The sequence below is a fragment of the Pristiophorus japonicus genome, chromosome 17 (assembly GCF_044704955.1).
Source record: "Pristiophorus japonicus isolate sPriJap1 chromosome 17, sPriJap1.hap1, whole genome shotgun sequence".
Taxonomy (NCBI): domain Eukaryota; kingdom Metazoa; phylum Chordata; class Chondrichthyes; family Pristiophoridae; genus Pristiophorus; species Pristiophorus japonicus.
Genome location: NC_091993.1, coordinates 86,287,331 through 86,309,183, shown reverse-complemented (window position 1 = coordinate 86,309,183; position 21,853 = coordinate 86,287,331). Strand labels below are relative to the sequence as shown.

General features: G+C 40.4%; 1 protein-coding gene across 3 annotated transcripts in view; it reads right to left on the bottom strand.

Moving 5' to 3' along the window:
* The window catches only part of LOC139227840 (protein phosphatase 1 regulatory subunit 12A-like), a 258,951-nt gene that overhangs the window by 24,657 nt on the left and 212,441 nt on the right, over positions 1 to 21,853 (bottom strand). For 2 of the 3 annotated variants that reach the window (XM_070858913.1, XM_070858914.1), the window contains 2 exons: positions 2,911 to 2,927; positions 2,029 to 2,176 (listed from right to left, as the gene is read on the bottom strand). In XM_070858913.1, coding sequence (XP_070715014.1) covers positions 2,029 to 2,176; positions 2,911 to 2,927 — 165 coding nt within the window. Of the gene's footprint in view, positions 1 to 2,028; positions 2,177 to 2,910; positions 2,928 to 15,170; positions 15,482 to 21,853 lie in introns of those variants that run through there. The other variant, XM_070858916.1, reaches the window with a different exon arrangement.

Genomic DNA, 21,853 nt, shown 5'->3' with positions numbered 1-21,853 from the left:
ACAAGGGAGAACCAGTGGATGTGGTGTATGTGGACTTTCAAAAGGCTTTTGACAAGGTCCCACACAAGAGCTTGGTGTGCAAATTTAAAGCACATGATTTGGGGGTAATGTACTGACGTGGATAGAGAACTGGTTGGCAGACAGGAAGCAGAGTCGGGATAAACGGGCCCTTTTCAGAATGGCAGGCAGTGACGAGTGGGGTACCACAGGGCTCAGTGCTGGGACCCCAGATATTTACAATATACATTAATGATTTGGATGAGGGAATTGAGTGTAATATCTCCAAATTTGCAGATTACACTAAGCTGGGTAGCAGTGTGAGCTGTAAGGAGGATGCTAAAAGGCTGCAGGGTGACTTTGACAGGTTAGGTGATTGGGCAAACGCGTGGTAGATGCAGTATAATGTGGATAAATGTGAGGTTATCCACTTTAGTGGCAAAAACACGAAGGCAGAATATTATCTGAATGGCGGCAGATTCGGAAAAGGGGAGGTGCAGCGAGACCTGGGTGTCATGGTACATCAGTCATTGAAAGTTGGCATGCAGGTTCAGCAGGCGGTGAAGAAGGCAAACGGTATGTTGGCCTTCATAGCTAGGGGTTTTGAGTATAGGAGCAGGGAAGTCTTACTGCAGTTGTACAGGGCCCTAGTGAGGCCTCACCTGAAATATTATGTTCAGTTTTGGTCTCCTAATCTGAAGAAGGACATTCTTGCTATTGAGGGAGTGCAGCGAAGGTTCACCAGACTGATTCCCGGGATGGCGGGACTGACATATGAGGAGACTAGATCGACTGGGCCTGTATTCACTGGAGTTTAGAAGGATGAGAGGGGATCTCATAGAAACATATAAAATTCTGATGGGACTGGACAGGTTAGATGCAGGAAGAATGTTCCCGATGTTGGGGAAGTCCAGAACCAGGGGACATATCTAAGGATAAGGGGTAAGCCATTTAGGACTGAGATGAGGAGAAACTTCTTCACTCAGAGTTGTTAACCTGTGGAATTTCCTACCGCAGAGAGGAGTTGTTGCCAGTTGATTGGATATATTCAAGAGGGAGTTAGATATGGCCCTTACGGCTAAAGCGATCAAGGGGTATGGAGAGAAAGCAGGAAAGGGGTACTGAGATGAATGATCAGCCATGATCTTATTGAATGGTGTTGCAGGCTCGAAGGGCCGAATGGCCTACTCCTGCACCTATTTTCTATGTTTCTATACGCCATCCCCTTTGCAATAAACGCCAAGATTCCATTGGCCTTCCTAATCATTTGCTGTACCTGCATACTAACCTTTTGTATTTCAAGTACCTCCCAGGTCCCACTGTACTGCAGCACTTTGCAATCTTTCTCCATTTAAATAATAACTTGCTCTTTGATTTTTTTTTTCTGCCAAAGTGCATGACCTCACATTTTCCAACATTGTACTCCATCTGCCAAATTTTTGCCCACTCTTTTAGCCTGTCTATGTCTTTTTGCAGATTTTGTGTGTCCTCCTCACATTGCTTTTCCTCCCATCTATGTATCGTGGGCAAACTTGGCTATGTTACACTCAGTCCCTTCCTCCAAGTCGTTAATATAGATTGTTAATAATTGGGATCCCAGCACTGATCCCTGCGGCACCCCACTGATTACTGACTGCCAACCCGAGAATGAACCATTTATCCCCTACTCTGTTTTCTGTTCATTAGCCAATCCTCTATCCATGCTAATATATTACCCCCAACCCCGTGAACTTTTATCTTGTGCAGTAACCTTTTATGTGCCACCTTGTCAAATGCCTTCTGGAAGTCCAAATACACTACATCCACTGGTTCCCCTTTATCCAGCCTGTAGTATTCCCACTGTAAATCTCAACTTTGAAAAAAAAACATAGCTGGAAAGAGTGAGATAGAGCCTGCACGTGAGACAGAGGACGAAGAGCAAGGCCAAGACCAGGAGAAAGAGCTTATTTTTCCAGATATAAAATGTCAGATTCATACCCAAAAGTTCCCAAATTAAGAATCTGACTTCAAAAATCTCCCATCATTATCTACCTTCTTGTAATCCTTTATACTGTCGTCCTGTTCTGGTTTACTAAGGGATGACAATCGATTCTCCCTGCGTGTGTAGGAACTGGTTCGACTCAACAACCGGTCACTATAACTGTCAGTCGATGAGGGATTTGATGATCCTGAATCCAACCTAAAAGTAAAAGCCACAATTACACTCATGTTACAGACCAAAGTGCACAATGAAGCTGGCTAGCTGCTATATTTTAATATAGGTATAAATCAAATGCCCACATTAAGTAATGTTAAAACTATAGCCTTTCAGAACAGATAATTGATCGGAAAGTACATTATGAAGTTTCATTATTGTACATACAATGACTGAATCCACTATTTTCGGAACTCTTCTTGTGATAAGCCAAATATTTCAGATTTGTACAGAAGTTTATACAAGCAAACAAACAGACAGAATTATTGACCCAATCGCACAATTTATAGCTAGTCCCAAAACATTGAGCTAAGATGCATTTTGCAGTGCTGCCCATTTAATTTAAAATAATCATACCAAAACCAATACATGAAAATCCAGTTGGTTCTTGTTTGTAGACAAAAGGTCTGAATCTTATCAAATATTTTATCAACAGATCCTAGTGGTAATTTTTTAATGAGCTATAAAGATGCTGTGACCAACTGTAGCAATTACTCTTGGTCATTTCTCTAATTAAACAAAATGACGCACAAAAGTTTTACAGATGCCAAAAATTATTACGGTCAACAAATCTGCCTTTAATTACGTAGGTAACAAAACAAATATTATTGTTCACAAAGCATGTATAAGAAGTTGATGACAAAAAAAATATAAACTACGCGATTTTATTTACGGACAGCAACAGATACAGTACTTGCACGAAGTGACAATGTTCTTACCTGCTGAGTCGATCATGCTGAAAATTAAAAAAACAAACACTTAGCATATTGATGAGCATTTCCAAACAATCTACTGAAGAATCGGGATGAGTAATATTTGGGTACAATTACATAAACATTACTGTGAGAGAGAACAGTTTCAATCTATGCCCACAAATCGTGTGGGTAAAAAATAAAAGTGAATATCTACCCCTTGAGAATAGGCATCTTCCATTACCTACTATAGATACAGCTCGATTGAGACCAGCATGTTGGATCTTTTGGCCCAAAAGGAGTTGCCTAGATAATATGCCTGATGGATCTTTGTTTAGAAGGTCGCCAGTGAGCTGAACTGGAAACACATCTTGCCCTCCTGGAAAAGTTTTCTGAAGTTCAGTTCTACCTGGGACTAGAGTCTCAACCAGCACCAAATTTTACATGTTTTTAAACTGGAAGAGGAGGCATGGCAATGTCAGCTGTCCATTTGCAGCCAGCCAGCAAAGGAGCTGGCTTATCAGCGCTGATCTTTTCAGGCCAGGACATAGCAGCTCTCCATGGAGCTACTTCTGTATCACAAACGCAAAATACATCCTCTCAGCTGGGACATAGAAATATGAAGCTGGAGGTAACTAAGCAAAAATTCTTTCCGCATTCCTCAATGGATGCAACACTCAGGTCAATTTTGGTTCCTTGTCAAATTCTGATCATGATTTAGTTTAATTTGTTAGTTTCTGTTTTATTTGAATAAAAATTCCAAACTCCTTCATTAGCTCATCAAATAGCTAAGCTACACAGACCATGTCAGAGCCAAATTAGCCTAGCTGGAATTTTGATTGGGCCAGTACAATAGTCTTGGTTCTTAGGCAAGAGAGGGAAATCAGTGAGATGCCCAATCACAATTCTAGAAACCCTACTGAAAATATACATGTGCATAGAGATCAGGCTCAGCTATGGTGCTCCCTGCAGTCAAAGCTCTCATGAATAATGGGCATATTGAATAGGACCTCAGAGTGTAAAGACAAAATTTGGCATGAAAACTCAACTATCTGGTAATATTTTAAGACAAGGATCACTCCCCTCCGCATAACCAACCGCCAGCTACAAAACATTGCTTGCTGGCTAGCAGAAAGTCAAAATGTACCAGAATCAGGCATGTATTGTTACAATGCTGTACACCATCATGGGGACTTCTACGAAATGACCCGGCAAAAAAATGATTGGAGCCATGACATGTGTAGCTACTGAAGTCAAATGGCAGAAAGCGTTTTAAGTTTCAACACGACTGATCACTAGTGCAAAGTTTGATGACCTTTTGTGGTAAATTCCAAGACCCAGTTCACTAAAATATAATTTAAGAAAAGTAAGGTACTACAGCAATCTTTACAATTACTGAATGTAAAAAATCTTACACCATTAGAAAGAAATGTATTCACACACAACTGACAATTTCAGAACATTAAGTAGATGATTAAGACTAAAATGTCTAGCACTAAAAGGAACGTGTCATGTTCTGCAACAAAGTTACTGCGTTTCAAAGAAATTCATCATATGCGAAGTGGTTTGAGATATTCAAAAGACATGATAAAATGACATAAATGCAGGATAGAGCATCATCGAAGTCTGCAATGACTTCAAAAACATTTTAAAAGGGCCAAAAATGCAGCCCTCCCCCTGATAATCAGTTTACAAGAGATAGATCAAGGTTAATGAATGAAAATGGTGGTTAATTATTAATTGTTCTAAACCGTTTTATCCCTAATATAAATGTTCTGCTTGAAGATATTTCACCTTAACATAATTTAAATTTTAAATGCAAGTTATTTGCTCTGAGGATGTTTACTATTGATACGTGCTACTCTTTTCTATTAGACATATGGAAAACCTTACACTTCAGGCTGGAATTAATTCCGTGGACTGGTATTTCCTGATATATAACTCTGTTGAATAACCTTTGGAGTCTGTTTCAATCCCAATTTGGAGAAAGTATTTTTGTAACGAGTTTTACAAAACAGCCACGAGCAAAGGAAAGCACCAAGGACAGTCTACAGTTTCTTGCAGAATGTCACACTAATCACAGTATGCTCTCCTTAAAATCTGTTTCCTGTTTTGAACAAAAGCTTATTCACATCGGTAAATGCAGACACAGCCCAATAAACAAGATTTAAAGGATTTGCTTCAGCAATCCTGCAATGTTTCTTCAACGGGGACGTGTTTGTACTGGGAACGTCATGTTCCATTTGCAGTTAAAGGACAAAAACATTTTGCAATGTATATCATTTTTGTTCTTTCATCAGTGCCATTTAAATGGAAATAATTCTAAGATAATCATAAAAATTGTCATTTAGATGTTAGATATACTTGCCTTCATATGATTTTAACATACGATTCACTGAAATTTACTTCTAAAGAATGCACCTCCAATGCACGATAGAAGTAGCAATATGTCGCCATTTATAATACAATTCAAATCAGCATCAGATTATAGGGAGTCAGAAAGTTCCAGCTTCACCGACTCCATGTTGAAACCAACTGTAAATGAATGTGCTGGCTCAGTCTGAATGCTTGTTGCATCCAAGAAAGTATGGTTGAGGTTCAAGGTGGGGGCAGGGGGTTAAGAGGAAGAGAAGAGGAAGGTAACTTCAATACACATTTATTCCAAAATATAATGGCATTAAGCTAAAATGAAGTGAGATTATTGTGGTGTGCAGTGTCCCCAATAGTTTTAATACAGAATTTAAAAAAATCTGTGAGTCTCTTCAGTATTCATTGTCAGTGCATTCTCTTTGTACTACTTCCTTTAGTGCTCTGGAATTAAGGGAAGCGACTATTCTTTGAAAAGCAATTTACAAAGTATTACAAAGTATTTACAGCACAGAAACTCCCACCCCTCTTCATCTAACCCCATCAATATATCCTTCAATTTCTTTCTCCCTCATGTACGGATCTCACTTCCCCTTAAATGCATCAATTTGAGTCCAGGAAGAGAAAGCGTGGGTTTTTGGAAAGTTTGGGCCCAAGTTTCCACATGATTCGCGCCTGATTTTTTAGGAGCAACTGGTGGAGAACGGACTATTTTAGAAATCGCAATTCTCCACATTTTTTTTTCTGCAGTTCTAGTCAGGTAGAACAGTTCTAGTTTAGAACAGAATTTTTTCTTCAAAAGGGGGCGTGTCCGGCCACTGACGCCTGATTTGAAAGTTTCCACAGTGAAAATGTACTCCAAACTAAAGTAGAATGGAGCCAGTGAAGATTTTTGTAGAACTGAAAAAACCTGTTCTACACATTAAAAAATCAGGCACAGGTTACAAATTAGGCGCCCAGGACGAGGTGGGGAGGGGGGGGAAAGGGAACTCATTAAATTTGACAATAAATCCTTATTTATACTTCTACAAATATTATACAAATAAATCCAACCTGAATAAACATTTATAAGCCAAGAAAAGATTAAATAAACCATCTTCCTACCTGTGTGAAAGTGCTTCAGCCAGGGAGAATTCTGCAGCCGTTCGTGCCGCTGAGCGGGAGAGAGAGAGAGAGAGAGAGAGAGAGAGGCGCGTCGGGTCGGGTCGAGGAACAGGAGCACGGGTCGGGTCAGTCGGGGGGGGGGGGGGGGGGAGGGAGCGGGTGTCGGGTCTTGGGTCCTGGGGGGGGGGGGGGGGGGGAGCTGGTCTCGGGTCGGGGGGAGCGGGTGTCTGGTCGGTGCGGGGGGGGGGGGAGCGGGTGTCTGGTCGGAGGGGCGGGGGAGCGGGTGTCGGGGCGGGGGGGAGCGGGTGTCGGGTCTGGTCCGGAGGCAGGGCGGGGGCGGGGAGCGAGTGTCGGGTCTGGTCGGGGGGGGAGCAGGAGCTGGCCGTGGGAGGAGCCTCATTCACGCAGCCCCAGTGAGGCCATTGGGCCAGGGCTAGGGGCTGCGTGCTTCAGGCCCCTCCCACACAGTTCGGCGCCTGGAGCTACTGCACTTGCGTGCCGACTGTAGCGTGCATGTGCAGAGGTCCCGGCACTGTTTTCAGCGCTGGGACCTGGCTCCGCCCCCCCCACAGCTCGTGCTGGCTGCGCCGAGGGCCACAGGACCTGCAAGTAGGTGGAGAATACCGAGGATTTTTTTAGGCGCCGTTTTAGGCGCGAAAAAAAAAAAGTGGGAAAAATAAGTGCTTTTGGCAAAAAGGGTGGAAAAATTAGGTCCAAATCAGAAAAATACAGAAAATGGAGGAAAACTCTAAAATAAAACGACGATACTGAGCTTTATAAAGCCAGTCAAGCTTCATGGAGAGGAAAGGCCAAACACAATGTTTTTTAAAAAAAAATCGGTTGCTAATTTTTCAACGTTTCTGGGACATTTCAAATACAAGTATTAAAAACAGTCTCATTGCTGCTCTTGTACTTCAATTTTTCTCATGGAAAATACAACTAAACATTGACATTACTGCAATACTAAACTATAACACACCAAAAGTGCTCTAATTTCATTTAAAACACTAACTGATATTAAACTCCACATTTGAAGAATCGACTGCAATCTTGTTGCATCAAAAATAGTTTTCTTTTAAAATGTATGTTTTACTGAACTGTAGATGAAAGGAAGACAAGCAGAATTTGTAAACATGTAACTTCATGTCTCTATGGACAAATACATACTTAGCTGGCTTCAGTACACTGTTCTTCTTAAATAAAAAGATCAATGCATTTAAGCAGAAAATGAAAAAAATAGGCCATGCGAACATGCATCAAAGAAAATTCAGCCAGCTCAATCAGACATGGCTGTTTAATCAATTAGAAAGACTAGAATGGCTTGGGGGAGGGGAGGTTTATTATGTATAGTTACATCAGGCAAGAGTGGAGGTTCCACAGTGCAAGAAGATTCCTATTGTTTTGATATAAAAACAGAAAATGCTGGAAATACTCAGCAGGTCAGGCAGCATGTGTGGAGAGAGAAACGGAACTGACGAAAGATCATCGACCGCGGTATTTTGCTGTCCTATTGTTTTAGTGACAGCTTATATGCCATTTGGAGGTTTGAGACAAACAAATGTTCATAATAATAGCAGACCAAAGTTTTCAAATGCAAATGTCAATTCATTTGTACACTCTAAAGCTTTTTTTTTAAAACTGGGGTAAATTAATTCATAGTTGGAAGATCAATGGATGTGAACAAGCAACTTGCATAATGTATACATGATGATGTACAAATCTAGCTTCTAGCAAAATTGATTTTCAATTCAACGGAACCATTCAAAGCTCATTTGTTTAACGTAGAAAAAGGCAACGAACGTTTTGAATAACATACCAAGAAGTTATTTATAGCTCACAAATTTTTAATACAAAGAAAACCTAGGCACATATTCTATGAGACCTTCATAGGCTAGGTCAACTTTACATCTTTGAGACGACAAATAGAAACTAAAGTGCATTTCTTTGTGAAAAAGATGACAATTACTAATAAGATTTACTGATTCATATCTAATAAATTGTAAAAACAATCTTTCCAAATATCCCAACGGTCATATAGAAGAGCCTGAACCACTATCAACTCTTGCAATATACTGACATGCGAACCATCTTCAGAACCTCCTGGGATCTCAAACTTTAAAGAGATGGACTTTTTTCCCCTTTCGCCTTATGAACTTGCTTATATAGATGCACAATGCTACTGATTAAAGTAGTACTCACACCTTTTGTCTTTACTGGATTTCTTTGTCCAACATTTCCAATACAGGCAACTCTCGATTATCCGCACATGGGAAACCGTTGCAACGGCATTTAAAATTTCGTGTGCGCGCTGCTGCAACCGCTGTCTCTCGCGGCCGCCACTGACGTCAGAGTCCTTTCGGCCTGGGAACGCAGCGTGCTCCAGAACCCAGGAGCTAGACAATCTCCTCCTCGCGGCCACCTGCATGCATGCTGGTAATGTCCATACTTAACTGCCTTGTTACTGTTTGCACAGTATTTATTCATTGAAGTTTTAACTTTGTCAACTCGCTCTAACAGAGAAATCATTTACCCGGCATAGCCCAATCCCCGAGGGACCCGGATAATCGAGAGTTGCCTGTACTGAAATGTGGGTAGGTCTTCAGTGCTCAAGAGAAGCACCCAGAGCAGGCAGGAAAGTTCAGAAACATATTGCCAAATGTACAGAATTTGAAATTTGAGCTTGAAACATTTGAAAACATCCTCGGCAATTTTTGATTTAAGAAAATGTATTGCCAAATAGTTGTAATGGACAACCTCAGCCTTGAAGCTGAATACGAAACACGTTTTTGGGATCAATGGATTCTTAGTTTATATTGATTGTTTTCCATGCTGTAAGTTGAGTAACGGCAATCTGAAAACCATACCCTCACAGCACATTTGTCTATTTGACCTTGTGGGGGTGAGTAAAAATTATCCTTACAATAGATGGTGTCATTTGAAGGTCAACACTAACTTATCCTTAGGTGTCAGCTTGTAACAAGCTTGCCTGTGAGTCATAAATTGTCAAGTTGAAGCCCCACTCCAGAATTTGGGGATATAATCTGGGCTGACACTTGAGTATACTATTGAGGAACTCCTGCATTGTCGGAGGTCCTGTATTTCACATGAAATGTTGAACCAAGGCCCTGTCCACTTGTTCAGCGGAACCTAAAGATCTCATGGCGCTAAGGAGCAGGGGTTGGCTCCCGGTGCCCTGACCAATATTACTTCCTTAACAAACGAACAACAAATACTGCTGTTTGAGGGAATCCGCTTTGTGCAAACTGGCTCTAGTGTTTACCTACATAAAATAACACTGACATACTGTAAAAGTAATATTTTGATTGTGAAGTATTTTGTGATGACCTGAGGATATGAGGAGGTTTTTTTTAAATAAAAAAGTGCTCGCTTTCAACTAATTTCTTCCAATAGGAGTTAAAATTCAGATGGCACTCTAGGATATTTTGAGAGTATTTTTAAATAGAGAAAATATTTGCACAAAATGTCCTCATTTATGGCATTTTACTCATTGAGAATCTAACCTGAGAGGGTTCTATATTTCAGAAATTGTTTTTGGACGAACTATAAATGCAAACATTATCCCTTTCTTCATAAAGTTAGATCTGCAAGAAACCTTTTTTCTTTAAAATACCACGGAGTTAATTTAAAGTCAGCACCTAATTTTCTTTATGACTAGTGGAAAATTTCCTTAGTAGGAAAAGCAGAATTTCATAATTTTAAACGAAACAAAAATCTTCCAGTTTTTCCTTCATCACCTCCCTTCCGTGTCTTCTCCCCCAACAAGTTAGCTCCTTCCACTCACTATCGTTCTTGACTGAACAACCTAGCCAAATGCCTCTATAAATAATCAATATTGCTACTTGGCTGTACTATTTTAAGACAAGCTTCAAGTGATACAGGAAGGCACATCCCTCTGTTTGGACAATCTTCCTTTTCACCCACAGATGACCCAGCTGAAAACAGATACAACTTGTCCTCCATGGTAGTTCCGGTGCAAAGACCCATCAAAACAATGATTCAGAGCCCTTTACTCTAGTTTGGAAATCAACATAATACCCTCAACTTCTGTACAAATATACTGGATTGATAATGCACAATTCTCAAGTGTGGTACAGCTGGCTGACCAAGTATTTTCTAATTTTGGTGGAAGAAGAAATTAAAGTAAGAAACAGAAAGCACATTCTTTGACGGAAAGGCCTTAAAATTACACTTTACAATATTTGTGTATAAATGCTTAATACATTTGTATGAAGCTATTTTAGCAGAGGCAAAAGCCATTTATTTTAAATGGGTTAATGGTGGCATTTAAAAAGAATACAATACACAATTACACAGGACAATTTCATGTTCAATTGCAATCACAGTTGTCAACACCTAAAAATCTGCTAAAAATGCTGCAGTACTCAAAATAGCAAGTGGACCCATTGGTCAAGCATCTCACTTGCTCCAACTGATACTGCAGCTTTCATTGATGCTAGTCGCCTACTTGAGCACAATAACTGATCTGTATGAAATAAAAATTCTAATAGTCAAATAGCCAATGGAAAATGGCTTTCAAATATCTGTTGCTGGTTTTCCCCTAAAACATGATAGTATTTCAGTGCCAAAAATGGGGAATATCGACCAGGTGATCTGGGCAGCCAAAGCAATCCAAACTGTTTCCATACACCCTTAAAAACAATTCTCAGCACTCAACTTACGGGCTTTTCCCTGCCCTTTCTTTGTGCTGGGAAGAAGGGAATTAAACTTAAATAATTGAGTGAAAAAGATATAGCCAGCATCCACAGATAGCATCCTTGGATGACAGATTTCTGCTAAGTCTTGGAGTGGAAGAGGGAGAAATTAGGTATTTCGTCGACACTATTTTCCATTCTCTCCTTTGTTTTCATAAATTTATTTGATTACTGTAAATGATCACTTAAGGAACTGTAATTCCAGCAATTATTTAAAAAAAATCTTTTCTATGTGTCATAGGAAATTACTGTTTTACTGGATACTTTTCAACCTCCAAAAGTATGCTTCAACAATCCTGGTTCAGCTGACGGTTAGCTCTGCATTTGTACTTCTGCACACAAGGAACTAAGTTCCAGGTTTCAAAACAGAAGCAGTACAAAACATTTTTTGCGACTCTCGTCCACTTTCATTCATGTTGGATATTAGCACATCGATATGTTGAATGAACAGACCTTCATTTATCCATTATAAGGTAAAATATTCTTTATGGTTTATCCTGTAGAAGCACAGCATTTGTGAGTCATGTAAAGGAGCAACTTATGATTGCAGCATACAACAATTAAACAAAAGTGAACACCCCTAGGTCAAAGTTGGATATTTACTTAAATAAAAACTTCTGCACGTTAAATTGATCTTAATGTTTAACTTGTTTTTTTATCTGACTACTTGCATTTTATTGTTGCCAAAGAAATGGAACCTTATGATTCGAAGTACTGGTTATGACATTTACCACAATGACCTGCAGCACCAATGTCGGTAATTCTACATAAAATTTAAACCACATACACCAGAGTTTCATTTAAAGGCTGTAATGTTGAGGTTGAGAGGATTGTTGAGCATTGGTTTTTGTGGTTTATGACAAAATTTAAACCCCTCAAGTAAACTGACTTTAATTACTCCCATATATCCATAATTCTGTTTTTAAATGATGAAACTTACTGAAATTAAAACAAAGAATTATACAAATAGACTGCAAAAATGTAAAGGGAGCGAGGAGGGCGGGGGTCGGCGCCCGAGAGCGAGGGGGAGAGGGGGCGGTGCCCGAGAGCGAGGGGGAGGTGCCCGAGAGCGAGGGGGGCGCGAGAGAGAGGGTGGAGACGGGGGAGGTGAGAAAGAGAGGGGACCGGGGGGAGAAAGAGAGGGGGCGGGAGGACGGGGTGGGGGAGAAAAGAAAGAGAAGGGACGGGGTCAGGGGGGGACGACGACGACGAAGAGAGGGAGGGGACTGGGGGGGGGGGGGCACACACACCAAGAGAGGGGACCGGGGGGGGACACACACACCAAGAGAGGGGACCGGGGGGGGGACACACACACCAAGAGAGGGGACCGGGGGGGGGGGGGGAGAGAGGGGACACGGAGGGGGGCGGGGGGGGGGGAGGAAAGGGAAGGGGAAGAGAGGGGTCGGCGGGAGGGGGGAGGAGAGAGAGGGAACGCTGGGAGAGAGGGAGGGGGAACGCGGGGAGAGAGAGAGAGAGAGGGGGGGGAACGCAGGGAGAGGGGGGGAGGGGAGAGAGAGGGGAGGGGGAGGAGGGACGCAGGGAGAGAGAGGAGGAGCAGGGGACGCGGGGAGAGAGAGAGAGGGAGGGGGGATGCGGGAAGAGAGAGGTGGAGGGGGGGCGCAGGGAGAGAGAGAGGGAGACGGGGGGGGGGGGAAAGAGAGAGAGAGAGAGAGAGAGAGAGAGAGAGAGAGAGGGAGGGGACGGGCGGGGGGATTGGGGGAAGAGAGAGGGGACGGCGTGGAGGGAGAGGGGAGACGGGGGGGGGGGGGGAGGAAGAGAGGTGGTGGGCGCACCAGGTTTGATTCTTGTTTTGTGCTGAGTTAACTGCTCTTATGCTCAGAAGGACAAGAGTACATTTGAATAGTGGGTGAAAACAGTACTGGGCCTGACTACAATCATCATTTGGCTAAGTAGCCCTCCGACACCCTCAGTCGAGATTCATACATAAGGAACTGCCACTCAGGTGACGCACCACAAAACAGCTGGTGACTGCGAAGCCAATGCAAGAGCACTTTGAGGTCAGGGCACTGGGGCCGGGGGGGATGGGGGAAGGAGGTGGAAGAGTTAAGGGGGGGCAACTAGTGGGAAAGCTGGAAGAGGAAAAAGGAACAAGCAAAGATTTTTGCACAGCCAAAAAGTTTGTTACATTTAACAGCAGAATTTTAGAAATATGGTATAACATATATAAATGGTATATTCTCTCAGGTTTCTATCTCTAGGCATACTTAACTTTTATCATGTGTTTTATTGGCTAACCAACAGTATCCGACACAATCTAGTTGTGTCGGAAATTCAATTCTTTTCCAGATGGGTGTTTTAAATACATCCAAATTTTTAGTATCTGTTTAATGTACACATCTATTGAATACCCAAAAAATGTTGTTCTTTAATTCATAAACAATGCCATAATTCAAAATGAACTTTACTTAAATCTGTATAGGGGTAAAAAAACAGAACTACTCAATCAGCTTCACTGGGCAGGCCACATAGTTCGCATGCCAGACACAAGACTCCCTAAACAAATGCTCTATGCGGAGCTCCTTCACGGCAAACGAGCCAAAGGTGGGCAGCGGAAACGTTACAAAGACACCCTCAAAGCCTCCCTGATAAAGTGCGACATCACCACTGACACCTGGGAGTCCTTGGCCGAAGACCGCCCTAGGTGGAGAAAGTGCATCTGGGAGGGCGTTGAGCTTTTTGAATCTCAACACCGAGAGCGTGAAGAGGTCAAGCGCAGGCAGCGGAAGGAGCGTGCGGCAAACCAGTCCGACGCACCCCTTCCCTCAGCGAATATCTGTCCCACCTGTGACAGAGTCTGTGGCTCTCGTATTGGACTGTTTAGCCACCAAAGAACTCACTTCAGGAGTGGAAGCAAGTCTTCCTCGATTCTGAGGGACTGCCTATGATGATGATGACGTATCACTGAAATTATGCTATTAAAATCAAAGACAATTAAGAATTCTAAATCAGGCAAAATGCAGTGAAATCACTTGTAAAATATTTCTTGATTTTACAAATTACATTTTTCAGAGATTCAAAGCATGCAAAAAATATTCTTCAAGCATGAATGTACTGTTGCTGCAATGATTTTCCTTTTGTTTGATCAACAATTCTTTAACTTGTAGTATATATTTCAAGCTGGATTCCTCTAGCAAGCTTTTCCTGGGCCCCAAACTCTACTTTCCCCCCGCACATTAACCAGCAGTATATCTGCTCAACAACAGCTGCTGCTAATTACATCAGTCTTCCACAATAACCTCCCACAAACTGTTCCTGTATACGCTTAGAGACCACACAATTAGAATTGGCATTAAATGAAGCCGGTTACGATTGGCTATTTAAAAAAAAAATTCTATTATTTTCCTTTGGATTGTTCACCTATTAGCTACCCTGCCATACTTTTAATATACTGAGTTAAAACCATTACTGAGGTTAATCCATCAGGCATATATAATATATATATATATATATCAGTGCCAATTCATGGGAAGGAAAACATGAGCTCAGACTTGTCCGAATGTAACAGTAAACAGAACCATAAAAGTCGGACTTAAAAAACACTGGCCAGTATACAAAAAAAGTACATTTGATTATTACGTTCACTGCTCCCTATACACTTATAAATCATTCAGTTCAATCATCAAAATCAACAGTTGTAAGGAGAGAAAAAGCAGTCATTCTTAAGATAAAGAAAAAAGTCAGCAACATTTTTCTTAAATGTATACTTTACTTCAGAATGAGTTCTCTATCTATCGTTCAAATTTTTCCAAAACTCAAACACTACACACTGTATATGTTTGATTTAACTCTAAAAATGTACACAATCAGAAAATTGACTGTTTAAAAGCTTCTACTTGTGTTAGATGCATCAGGATTTAAAAAAATATTTATAACCCACAGTTCTTATATATGATTTGTTGTACAGTTGCTAGGTTAATTTTACTATACCAGCGTGCTGCAATAAAAGCCAGTGGTTTTCTTACTCGGAATGTCTTGGTGGTGGGTGAAGGTGAGCAAGGTGTCGTCTCTGGCTGTGTTTTCCTGCTCCTCGTCAGATCCTTATTCCTAGAATATAGCGCTGACATAGTTACCCAAATCCAAGGTATTCACTTCTGATCAACAGTATCAGGTTCACTTTTCTGAGTGAGTTTGTTCTATGCTCAAACACAATGCCTTCAGAATTGGTTTGTCCTGTGTCCAAAGCTGAAATTGTGGAGATTTGCTTTACAACAATGTAGGCTGACAGGTAAAATGAAAGTAAGGCTGTTAGATGAATTGATGGTCTTGAAGCTGAGTTTTTTTGTTCTTTAGTTGCACCAAGAGTTCAGCACATTCAAAAAGCAGATGAAAGCATCAAATAAAATCCCAAAGGACTGTCTTCCAAAGCACTACTGCTGCAAGAAAATGGTTTTCAATTTACCTGAACTGTACCACAAGACGACTAAATTGAGATAAACATCAAAACACGATCTTTCATTTTGAGACTTTGTTCACATCAAGGGGGTGGAGCACCTCTCGATGATGTATGAATACAGTAAGTTTTGTTTTGTTCTTATTGCCTTAGCTGGGCTGCTTCATGCGCTGCTTTCTTTTGACATTCCAATTTTTTTTCTGACTTGAATAGGAATGCTGGAGTTAAGCCAAAGGCACCATTCGCTTTCAGCTGGGAATTAAGTTTTTTCTCGGAGGAAGAAACTCCTTAAAAGTTCCCTGACATACATATGGGTTCAATAGTTTTAACAAGGAAGTCACTAATTCAGGAGGTAGAAGTTCCCAGATTTAAAATAAGATAGAACAATATCACAATCACTTTTGGAACAGATTGCCTCAGTTTTGTTCATTCAAATCTCTCAATGAAGTAAACTGCCTTGGTCAACAATTAACTCTTTGCTATGACTAAGTGATGGACTGCAAGCATTTTATAGTTGCATGGCATAGACTTTCGACTATTAATTGCAGCTGGTTACTACTTAATTTGTAAACTGTATAGAGCTCAACACTATTGCTGCAACTGCCTTTTTCAACGTAATCTATGCCGCCTTCTCATCTCAAGGAGACTACTGGGTTTAGGAACAACCATGTTAAAAAGTAGCGTGGAATTCTACACATGAACCTGTAATTCAGACTAATACTTTTAGCAGGCTATCATATTTGATTTATAGCTAGGATAAATTATCAACTATTAGGATTATTTGCAGTTTGAATGCTGTATAGTTCCTAGAAACTGGAACTGCAAGCAAAATATTAAGAACCCTTAATTTGCTCCCAAACAGAAATTTCCACCATAGTTAACACCATCTACAGAAATCTCAATAAAATACATTTTATAGAAAATAATGCAGCATACTAGGATTGAAATACTAAAATTTAATTGTGCTAAGTTGCAAAGAAATTGATTCTGATCTTAAATTATTAAAATAATTACCTGCTCTCTACTTTTAGTGGTAGAGGTTAAATCTCCCTCGGGACCTGGCCTGTTCTGGATAAGGGATTTTTTCCAGACGAAGGGTAGCCACATTAAATTGGTACTGAGCAAGGGGATATCGGGGATAGTGGAGGAGAGTCTTCCTCGATTCCGAGGGACTGCCCATCATGATCGTGGATGGCTGGCTTGGGGCTGGGAGTGTGGCAGAGATATAACGGGGGGGGGGGGGGGGGGGGAGTGGAGGTGGATCAGGCCAGCGATTGTGGGAGTCGGCAGCGAGGAAGGACTTCAATTTGTTCATGTCAGAGCGGCCAGGAATGGTTCTAGACAAGGGGTGGTTCCAGATAAGGGAGTTCTGGATAAGGGAGGTTCAACCTGTAATATATTTTCAAAGTGTATATAATTATGGACATCCTCAATCTTGAAGTTACTGTACAATCATAAAAACAAATGGCTATGAAGTTGAGATTGTCCTCAACAGCTAATTCCAAACAGATAATTTTGAACAGGTTTGCTCAATTATAAGTGCTCACTGCAACTGGACTGAAGAATTAGAAGGAAATCAGATACTACTGATTAACAAAGTTTACACTGAATGTACTGAATCATTTTAGAACAGAAAAAGAGAGCTGAAGGCTGGAATTTGATTCAAATAAAAAACAAGTTTATTTTAAAAAGCCAAACAAATCTAGTTTTTCAAAAAAAGCAAGCAAAACCATTGCTTCATCAAAAGATGGGCATTTTCAAACATTTGCACTATTTAAATTATCTACACTAGTTCCATTCAGGAAACTCTGACGTTTCATGGCTCCAAAAATGATGCGTTTTCAGTTCAGATTGGATACCCCACTTTATTTGACTGGTCCCTATAGCAAGAGCCTCCTGTACACATAACTTTCTTTAAAAAAAACAGATTGCAGGTTAAGTACTTGTACACTGACATTCTGAAAAGGTATTGCACATATTTGCTGTATAACTTCAAAAAAAGGATGAATCCCCAATCTAGACAATGATTTCAAAAGAGTAATGAATAATGGTTTTCTACTGGCAAATAGACAAATTTCCAAAACTGGTGGGATCCACAATCCACATCACTGAACACATCAAGTAAAAGATCTTAAAAGACGATTTCTTTTTTGACTACCTTTCTCGCTGAATACCAACACGTTACCCTGCTTCTTTCAGTAAACAATGTTGAATCTGAGGGTATTTAAAGAAATAAAGAACTTGCAGGGAAAATTGAAATTCTTCTAAATCTAATCAAATGATCTTAATATTAATCAATGTAGCTGCCTTGAGGTAACTGGCTAATTAAGGTACAATTTTAAAGGGGGTGCAGGGAGAGAGTGGCCTAGAGTTTCAAATAGACAAATCTTTAAAGGTGGCTGGACAAATTGGTACGGCTGTTAAAAAAGCATTCAGGATCCATGGGTTGACAAATAGAGACATTAGAGTACAAAAGCGAGGAAGATATAGTAAACTGTTATAAATTACTGGTTAGGCCTCCAATTCTGGAAGGTTATCCAGCCCTTGAAGACAGCGCAGAGGAGATTTACCAGAATGGTACCAGGGATGAAGGACTTCAGTTATGTGGAGACACTAAAGAAGCTGGGATTGTTCTCCTTGGAGATTTAATAGAGGTGTTCAAAATTTTGAGGGATTTTGATAGCGAGAAACTATTTCCACTGGCAGGAAGGTTGGTAACCAGAGGACACAGATTTAAGATAACTGACAAAAATACTAGTGGAAATGAGGAGAAATGTTTTTATGCAGTAAGTTATGATGATCTGGAATGCACTATCTGAAAGGGTGGTGGAAGCAGATTCAATAGTAACTTTTAAAAAAGAATTGAACATATACTTGAAAAGGAGAAATTTGCAGGACTATGGGCCAAATGGCCTCCTTCTGTACTGTATGGTTCAATAATTTACTGTTATCACCATCAATTCAAAAAAATAATTGTCCTTCGTTGTGCATGACTTGGTTTCACCGTAGGGAAGTTTTATTAGGTAGATATGTTGTACACCTCCCAGTGATATCTATGGCACCCAATCAAAACTGCAACTTTTTGCAATTTTAGGTTTAGTGCAGAGTGGCAGGTAGCAAGTTCTGTTGAACCCCACTTTGTTTCAAATATACACATCTTTCAAAGCTCTAGATGTGATAAGATTTAATTTTATTTGAAACAAGGGCTAGAGACAAAGTTGGCCAGTGTGCTTTCAAATTTTACGTGAAGTGCGCAATTAAAGTATGCCAGATGATCCAGCTTTACACAATATATCATACACCCAGGAGATCACATAGGACAATTATCATCTGGACTTTTGAGAGACCTTTTTGTCCAGAATTGCATATTTTGGAAATTTGAAGCCAATAGGACTATTGACCTGCTCATCAATAGCCAACTAGCTTATTATTCTAGAATAGAAAGCCAACAAATCTCCATGTCCCACTTTCCCCCAATGAAGAACAATGGATAAACATAACAGATGATTTTAGACTGAAAGTGGTTGGCCTATATAGTCTTCAAATTCTTTTGAAGAAAATAATTCACTGAACAACATGTGAGCCTATACAGTGATTGGGAACTATACCAATTCACTTGAGTGGATGTCCTGTTGGGTGGTCTTGCATGTTTTAGGGATGAAATATTCACTTTGGATGCGTGTGCAGTGAGAGTAAAGGCAGCTTCTTGATTAAAGATTGAATACAGATAGTAAAATTGTTGGAAAATTTGAGAAAACTTGTTTGAATATTTATCTTTTACAGTGCATCTGTAGGAATCTGAATATTGCACAACTCTTTCCCAAGTGTTGCTGTTTCTCTTGGAACTTCTGGATTTATGATGTTTAATTACAATGCACACTCCAGAAAGCCTTTTAGCAGCCTTAACCTTAATGAATCTATTACTTTTTTCTTGTACTTAACTAGGTACTGTATAATCTGGATTAAAGGTTCCATTCCGTGATACTAAAATGATGGAGAAATATGGAGTAAGATAATGATCTAACCCTGGATAAAAATGATAAGATACTCTTTCACAATCACATGCAGCGCAACTCCAATGCAGTGACAAACTGGGTTTAAAAAGTGATATGGGGATCACTGCAACTCCTAACACTTTTAAACCTACTTGCTTGGACAATTTGGACTCTGCTGCAAGCATGCACTAAATATTTAAACTTTAACTGCTGAGAGGGGAGCTCAGAACTGCACTACCAATCAGGACGTGCAAATAGCCCTCCAAGTTACACACCATCCTGACTTGGAAATATATCGCCATTCCTTCATCGTCGCTGGATCAAAATCCTGAAATTCCCTCCCCAACAGCACTGTGGGAGTACTTTCGCCACCACCTTCTCATAGGGCAATTAGGGATGGGCTATAAATGCTGGCCTTGCCAGTGGTGCCCACATCCCAGGAAGGAATAATAAAAAGAAAACCTATACTATAGCAACCAGTCTCAAACTAGCAGCTTCAGTATAAATGTAACATATAAATCTCAAATTACAAGCTGCTCTACTGCAATTAGAAAACAAAAAAATCATTAAGTGCATCAAAATTTACATTCAAACAATTTGACAAATGTCAAGGACAATGGATGGCATAAGATTTTATATTAGAGAATGCATTGTAGAAGAAAAGATACATATACAATACTCACTTCATATTAAATGACCAGTATCAAGTATTCCATGATCATTTTGGCTGTACAGTACAATATAATCAGTAGCTCAAACAATTACTATAACTAATTGATTATTACAGGCAATTCCTCATGTATACCACTGCTCAGTACCTTTTGATCATTTAAATTGCCGGTTAGCACTGAGAAGTATTCTGCTTAGAGTACCACAGTCTGGGACTAAACAGGAGACGGAGGAGGAAGAGACGCTTATTAATTAGCTGTTTAAAATGCCAGTCAGGACTGAGCAGTCCCACATGGTATCATAGCAGTCCAGCACAAACACACCAGTATACCCAATGGATTTGCTACAAATGGGTTTTGGTAAAGAGGATTTGAGGGTGATATCAAATTCCACTGTAATTAAAAGACAACTGGTATCTATATTGTGTTCCTCGTGCACAGAGATATAAAGGAGAACATTTTACAGGCAGTGGACATAAATAGGGAGAAAGAAGAGGGGTTCTAGGAGCAGATAAAAGCACAATTGAAAAACAATGGAAGCAGGGAAAAATGACAATGTGGGAGGGAGGGGAAAAGAGAGACACAGTATATGGATATCATCAGTGGAGGTTACGGAAATTGGGATATGCAAGGCCATGGAGTGATTTGAAGTCGGGAACAAGAGGTGGCATGGATGGTGGTGATGGCAGGCCTCAGCATGGGCAAGAACACGGCTGTGTATTGCGAAGGGTGAAAGTTGGGAGACAACAAGAGCAGCATTGGGGAAGTTAAACCATGAGGTGATGAAAGTGCGGCAGAAGCAAATGATGTTAGAGGTGACAGAAAGCAATCTTAATGCCAGGTCAAACATGGGAGAGCAATTTGAGCTTGGAGCCTTATTTTGTACACCCCATTATTAATTGCATAGGCATGTGTGGGGGGGGGGGGAAGAAAGTAAGTCAGTGGATACATGTAAATCATTATCTGTACAGGATCCTATCGATAGTTACTTGTGACCACTGTAAAATTCTAATCAGTTGTTATACTTTAGCCTGTTATTTACTACTGAAGTCTCAATGACCAGTTCATCCCAGTTATTGTGCCGCTTGGTGAGAAATGAATGGCATATACAACAGTAAAAGAGTAAAAACAAAATACGTGGCACAAAATCTTCTGTCTCTTGGTAGGAGTCATACACTTGGTGCTCAGTCACACAATTTCCTCTCTCAAAGTACAGTATGTACTTTCTAAAATGATTTTTTTTAAAGTGGTTTTTAAAACCTAATGACATCTTAGCTTTGATCTTAAAATCTTAAAATTTGCCTTGATGCAATTCAAACAGAAGGTCTCTAAAATTTACTGGTACTTAGGACCGTAGTTATACTGCCACATTTGTCTCAATACAAAATGGTTTTGGGTGCAAAAGTAGCAATTCAGATCCAGGTCCCATTCTGGCTACGACGTGCATTAAAGTCCAGCACTGTGACACTACCGTGAAAACTGCCAGCGTCAAATATTTAGCAGAGCTTAGCTCACTGGACCTATACTTATAATCATTACAAAAATTTGGTTTGAATTAAACAGGTTGTCTTCTTACGAGGTTTCTTCCAAGCAGCTGACTTCAGCAGCTTCCTCTCCCTTATTCATTTTGATTTTTCTGCCCTGCATGACAAAAAGGTCAGCTGATGGCTGAAGTAAATCATTTGGCATAGC